The 5,877-nt window shown below is 46.9% G+C and overlaps 1 protein-coding gene across 4 annotated transcripts; it reads left to right on the plus strand.

The window, feature by feature from the left end:
• Positions 1-2,066: 2,066 nt before the first annotated feature.
• LOC142655978 (UBA-like domain-containing protein 1) lies at positions 2,067-5,184 on the plus strand. 4 transcript variants are annotated; one of them, XM_075830744.1, is made up of 4 exons: positions 2,067-2,152; positions 2,373-2,559; positions 2,965-3,024; positions 4,455-5,184. In XM_075830744.1, exons 2-4 carry the CDS (start codon positions 2,440-2,442, stop codon positions 4,719-4,721), a joined length of 447 nt encoding a protein of 148 aa, XP_075686859.1. In that variant the 5' UTR covers positions 2,067-2,152; positions 2,373-2,439; the 3' UTR covers positions 4,722-5,184. The 4 variants fall into 4 exon arrangements, with proteins under 4 accessions (XP_075686859.1, XP_075686858.1, XP_075686860.1 ...); XM_075830743.1 differs by having other exon boundaries at positions 2,099-2,159; XM_075830745.1 differs by having other exon boundaries at positions 2,117-2,146.
• The last annotated feature ends 693 nt before the right edge of the window (positions 5,185-5,877 follow it).

A 5,877-nucleotide genomic window follows, 5' to 3' on the forward strand; every position in this document is an offset into this window, starting at 1 on the left:
GCAGGCACTGTACAATAATCTGATGCAGGAAATGCTAGCTGTCCCCATTACATTACAGCTGTTGAGAGGGTGTCTGTCTACAAACCTGCTGACTGTTTCCAATAAGACCCAGTAGAGTTGTGAATGTTCTTGCAGTACTTCTAGCCTTGCAATATTGGTTGTCTATGGCAGCAGATCCGTCATCTTGTTTGGCGACAGGATCCCCAGTGACTACTCCTCTGTCACATGCAGCACAGGGACTAAAGCCGCACAAACAGCTCCTCATACCTCAGCTTCCTGAACTCTTCTCAATATGGAGGGGGGGGGTATTGGGGTTACCTGCGGAATCAGCTGAACTATGAGGCTTTGGGTAGAGTTCCCCTTTAAATCGTATGTTGGGGAATGTATCTGAAGCAATCGCTTACAGTGCAATTCCCCAATCGGATATTTAAAGTGTCACTTCATTCGTGTAACCATGGCGACATCTGCTAATATGGAGTCGTGATTATCGCAATCAACGGAACGTGATCATGGCGACTGGTGCGGCTTTTCATCAACTACGCTTTCTGGAATGTGTCTGCGTGTAAATGGCGGCTGAGACGATCGCCCTGGTAGTGAATGGCGGTCTGATGTGTGACTGTTATTCTATGTGACACTGTAAACAGTCCTCATGGCAGAGGCAGCAGCAGTGATGTCACTCAGGGCACTGCCAGCCTTACAGAATGACGTCATTGGCCAACCCAGGAAACCTCCACATACAATACACACTGCCTGGCCTGACCTGTCCATCACCGCCAAGCCACGCCTACACCGCCCGGTGCGCTCATGCTATTGGTGAGAGGGTTGTTTACCTTATATGGTCTGACACTGCCACAGCTAACGCTGCTATTGGCTGAGACCTGAGGTCTCGTGATGATCTCAGTACACAAACAAAGCGCTGCATGCCGGGACGTGTAGTTCGTGCCTGAGCAGAACATGCGGTGAGTGTGAAAATTGCACAGTACAACTTCCTATTACATATGCGGTATTGTCATTAACCGCATGTGTGCACAGTGCCACTCCTTCCAGGATATGCAGCCCATTGGTCACTGATTGCAAGTTGCATCTTCCAATACACAGTACAACTTCTCATGCTGTACAATTACACAACTGTAATAATGCACAGTACAACTTCTCATGGGACCCTTCCTCCTGAATATTTGTGGGATTGCTCTTTGTCCGTTTAATGTGCTTTTTACACTTTTTTGGGCACTTTATAACATTAATACTGCTACGCCTTGTAAAAACGCACAGTACAACTTCTTGAGAGGACCGGTCACCTCTCCTGACATGTCTGGTTTCATAAACAATGCTATTCCCCAGGAAATAACAATTCTGGAGCATCTTCTCTTAGAACTCTACGTTGTGCCGTCCCTCTGTTATTCCTCCTGGAAATGTATTAATAAATTGAAAACTGGGTGTTACCAGTTGGGGGTGTGTCCCTACACAAACTGACACTGTCCAATCAGGGCTGACAGTGAGACTGTGTGGGGACACGCCCCTATGACAAGGCGAATAGTAACACCCTGTTGTTCATTTATTTATAAATTTCCAGGAGGAATAACAGAGGAACGACACAATGGAAAGTTCTAAGAAAATATGTTCCAAAATTATTTCATGAGGAATACAAGGATTTACTGAAACAGACATCAGCAGAGGGGACCGGAAATCATTAATGTCCTTTTTATAATTGCACAGTACAACTTCCCCAGTCCTGTACGCAGCGTCATTGCCGTCCTAATTATTAACCCCTGCTGAGCTGAACAGAGACGGGTCACTATTTCACCCAATAATCACTGCGGGTGCTGATAATCCGTGCATTTACTACGCAAAAATATAATAGCGCCGCTCCCAACGATGGCAAAATGATTTTCGTCCGTGAGCGCCGCTGACGGTCGGATGGCTGATCATTATTGTATTGACAGGATTTGGGTCGTACCACAGACGTGTGATAGGTAGAGCCCTGTGTGAATTCTGGCATCTCCCCGCAATATGGAAATCCCTGGACAGCTCCTGCACTCGAGAACGCTGACCCTGCCGTGGGATAAAACTACAGCTCCCATCATGCTCTGCTCGTCCCCGCCTCCTTGGGGTTGTATCTGGCTGATGGGCAGCTGTACGGGAGGCAGTGAGTGTGCGTTGTGCGTTGTGTTTATAAATATATATCCCCCGTTTTCACAGGATTGTGTGCAGCCTTGTATGTCCTCCCCCCTCATTGTAGTCTACGTGTAACCCGTTGGCGCCGTGTATTGCGCCGTTTTGTGTGGTAGATGGCAGCGCCCTGTGCGCCGCCCGTAGAATGGATCTTATATTTGTCTCACGAATTTGATTTTGTGTCTTTTTTTTCGTGTTAGAGCGCAGAACAGTGACCCGGGACTCTGTGGTGGCATTCGTGGCGCTGCGGCTGTCACGCCCGTCGGGATGTCCGGTGACATCGAACAGTTGAAGCAGCAGCTATTGGTGTCTCAGTTTGTGCTGGCGGCCGGATGCGCCACTGACCAGGCCGAGCAGCTGTTACGGGCCGCACATTGGCAGTATGAGGTGAGGGCGGCAGGCGCTTCCGGTGCCCGGTCATGTGACATTTTCGCTGTTTGGTCTTTAGCAGATATCACCACTCGCCAGCTATTGGGAAACTACAACTCCCAGCATTCCTCAAGCTGTAAAATGTCTATTTAGCCGTTCCTCCATTATATCTGACTCTGGGAAAGCTGGGTGACAACTAATATGGCCGCCATTACAGAGCCACAGGGGTCGTCATCCAACTTTCCAAGCATCCGGAACAACAGATCTGTTCAGATATACCAGAGAAGAGCTGTATAATCAGACCTGTTTACCATTCAGGATTCTGGGAAAGCTGGGTGACCAGCTTTGTGGGAGCCGTAATGGAGGACAAGTGAATGGAAGAGACCAGCAGGTGACTTTCTCGTGTTTGTCTCCTCTCTATAGACCGCTCTCAGCGCCTTCTTCCAGGAGACCAATCACCCGTATATACCGCACCACCAGATGGTAAGTTGGAGATGATGGGGGTAGTAGCATGCGCTGATGGGGGAGGGGCTTGTACTTGACTGCAGGGAAATGTGCGTTACGTTTTTAGTCTTTTTGTAGGTATTTGCAGCATGCTCCGCTGTAGTGCATTGTGGGAGATAATGTGTTTACAGCAGTCAACTGATAATTGACAAAATACATCTCCGGCAATGTAATACAGCAGATTAGGGGTGTGTCTGACATTTTACTCCAGTCACATCAAGAGCTGCACTTACAATGTTGACAGATTGACAGTTTTAGGACAGCTCTGGATGTGAATGGAGAACCGGACATGATGCAACTCCAGATTGGTGAAAGACGGTCCAAGTGTTACCAAAGTTTCTCAACATTAAGTGTGTTTTCCGGTTTTCTGTAAATCATTGGACAATATACTTTGTGTTTCAGTTCCTCACTATTCTCTGCTTGCTGTCAGTAACTAGAACTCTTCTAGTTTATAATCAGAGGATGAAAATCTTCACAGATCTAATACTTCTCAAAGCTGAGAGTTTGTTACCATGTATCTAGTCTAGACAATCCTCTATGAGCTAAACACATCTGCAGCACAAATCTCTTTCCTGTTAGTTTGTTACAATGTATCAGTGCAGGTAAAGTGTATCAGTCTGGAGTCCAATCTGTTTACCTCATGGAGAATTGTCTAGACTGGATACATTTGTAACAAACCTTCAGCTGTTTAAGGCCCTGTTCACACAGAGTTTTTTGCCGCAGAAACTGCGGCAAAAAAATGCAGAAATCGCCTCCCATTGAAAAGAAGTGATATGCCCTTTCTTCAGGCCTTTTCATCCCTCACCTCCCATTGACATCAATACGTTTTTCTCTGCGTTTTTTTGCCTGCGGCGCTCAATGGCGGTGGCCGAAAAATGCGGAAAACAGCGTGCAATCAGGTCAAAACCTGCTTCGAAATTCCAGACGAATTTTGAGGCAGATTTTTCTGCCTGCAAAAAAACTCTGTGTGAACAGGGACTAAGTATTCAGGATGGGTTATTCAGCCACTGGATGTAAACAAGAATATTCCCATTCAAAGACAGCAAGCAGAGAGGGAAGTTTGAATACCACAACGTAGTCTATGTATTATGGAGCCATCATGGGAAAAAGGCGTATGAGATATTGTATAGCCCAGTAGTCTGCATCCTGGGAACTACAACTCCCATCATGCCCTGACAGCCGCAGGCACAACAACTGACATGTCCCTTTTCCTTTGATGACTACATAATGCACAGCCTACTTTATGCTATTCAAACTCCTCTATCTGCTTGCTGTCAGTGAATGGGAACATTCTTGTTTTCATCCAGAGGCTAAATAACCCATAGCCTTATATTGACTGGGAATGTGGGCAGCACCTGCGCCCACCACCGCTACTGAGGCCCTATCATCACCAATCCCTTTCTCTTCAGATGGGGACTCCTGCCAACACCCCGGCGACCCCTCCCAACTTTCCCGACACCCTCACCATGTTCTCCCGTCTGAAGACCTCAGAAAGCGGATACCTCTCCTCCCTGGCCACGTCACCACCACTCCAACATGGAGGTGGCAGCAGCCATTTCCCCCATCACACCAGATGCCAGAAGCCTGCTATGGGCATGACCTTCCCTGGAGCGGCACAGCGCTCTAATAACACTGGAGGAGCAGACGTCAACCCAGCGGCCGAAGCCGAGAGATGAGGCGCCAAAGACTGACAAAACCAAGAAGGAGGCAGGATGGGGCGTGTAGACTTTATTCAGCCGTCTGAACTGCCAACGACCTTCAGAGTATTTCTCCGTGGAGTTGGCAGGGATCTCACCTTAGCAATACGACGGTGGCAGCGATCTTCCTTCTGATACTCTATTACCTCACTTGCCTGCAGAGCATTGCACCTCTCCATCCGCCGGCCTCCACCCAAGGCTCCTTCCTTCACTCAATAGACGCTCTGCATGATAACCACACGGCAGAGGCGCCCGGGACGTCAGCCATACCTCATAGTATGCTGGGGCAGAGCATTTTCAGCCCTCGACATCTTTTTCGCGGAGCTTACAACTTAGGGATTTGTGTTTTTGATGTCATTTAACCCCTCGATGTCATTTAATACAGACGTTCCTATAGCGTTTATAAGAGTTGACGACAATAAATATTTTAATCTTTTACACATGTGACCTGTCACTCAGATCTTTCTTCCACCCGATGCCAGAAGGAAGAATTTACAAAAGCCCGTCTAGGGTAAATGAAAAATGTGAAAAAATTGTTTTAATATCTTACTCCTAGGCTGAGATATGATGGTTTGAAGTTACAGGCCCAAAGCCTGAGGCTGCACTACTGAGAGATACTAATGACCACATCAATATCTACATCCTAGCTGGCACAGAATGTGATGTGTGTAAATATGTGAACATTGATGGGGATGTAGATCCATGCAAGGTCTCTATGGCAACACTAAACCTGACAGAAATCAGACGAGGACGTGTTATCAGAATCTCTCAGTAGTGCAGCCTCAGGCTTTGGGCCTGTAACTTCAAATGATCATATCTCAGCCTAGAAGTAAGATACGGAAAAATGGTTTTCACATTGTGAATGTGCACGACGTGGACTTTTATAAATATCTTCTGCTTGGTCTCCTTTAATTGTCTAAACTTTGGGCAGTGAGACCCAAGTATTGAGTCATTGAACAGAGTATTAAACTATATCTTGCCCTGGATTGTTTAAAAAAACATGAAAGACATGGCTACCATCCCGCTTTCCTGGAGTCCTGAATGGCAAATCTACCCAGTGAAGCAGAAATACAACAGTGGGATATGTATCCGTAATAACTAGGTAGATTTGCCATTCAGGACTGTAGGAAAGCTG

The sequence above is a fragment of the Rhinoderma darwinii genome, chromosome 6, assembly GCF_050947455.1.
Source record: "Rhinoderma darwinii isolate aRhiDar2 chromosome 6, aRhiDar2.hap1, whole genome shotgun sequence".
Lineage (NCBI taxonomy): Eukaryota > Metazoa > Chordata > Amphibia > Anura > Rhinodermatidae > Rhinoderma > Rhinoderma darwinii.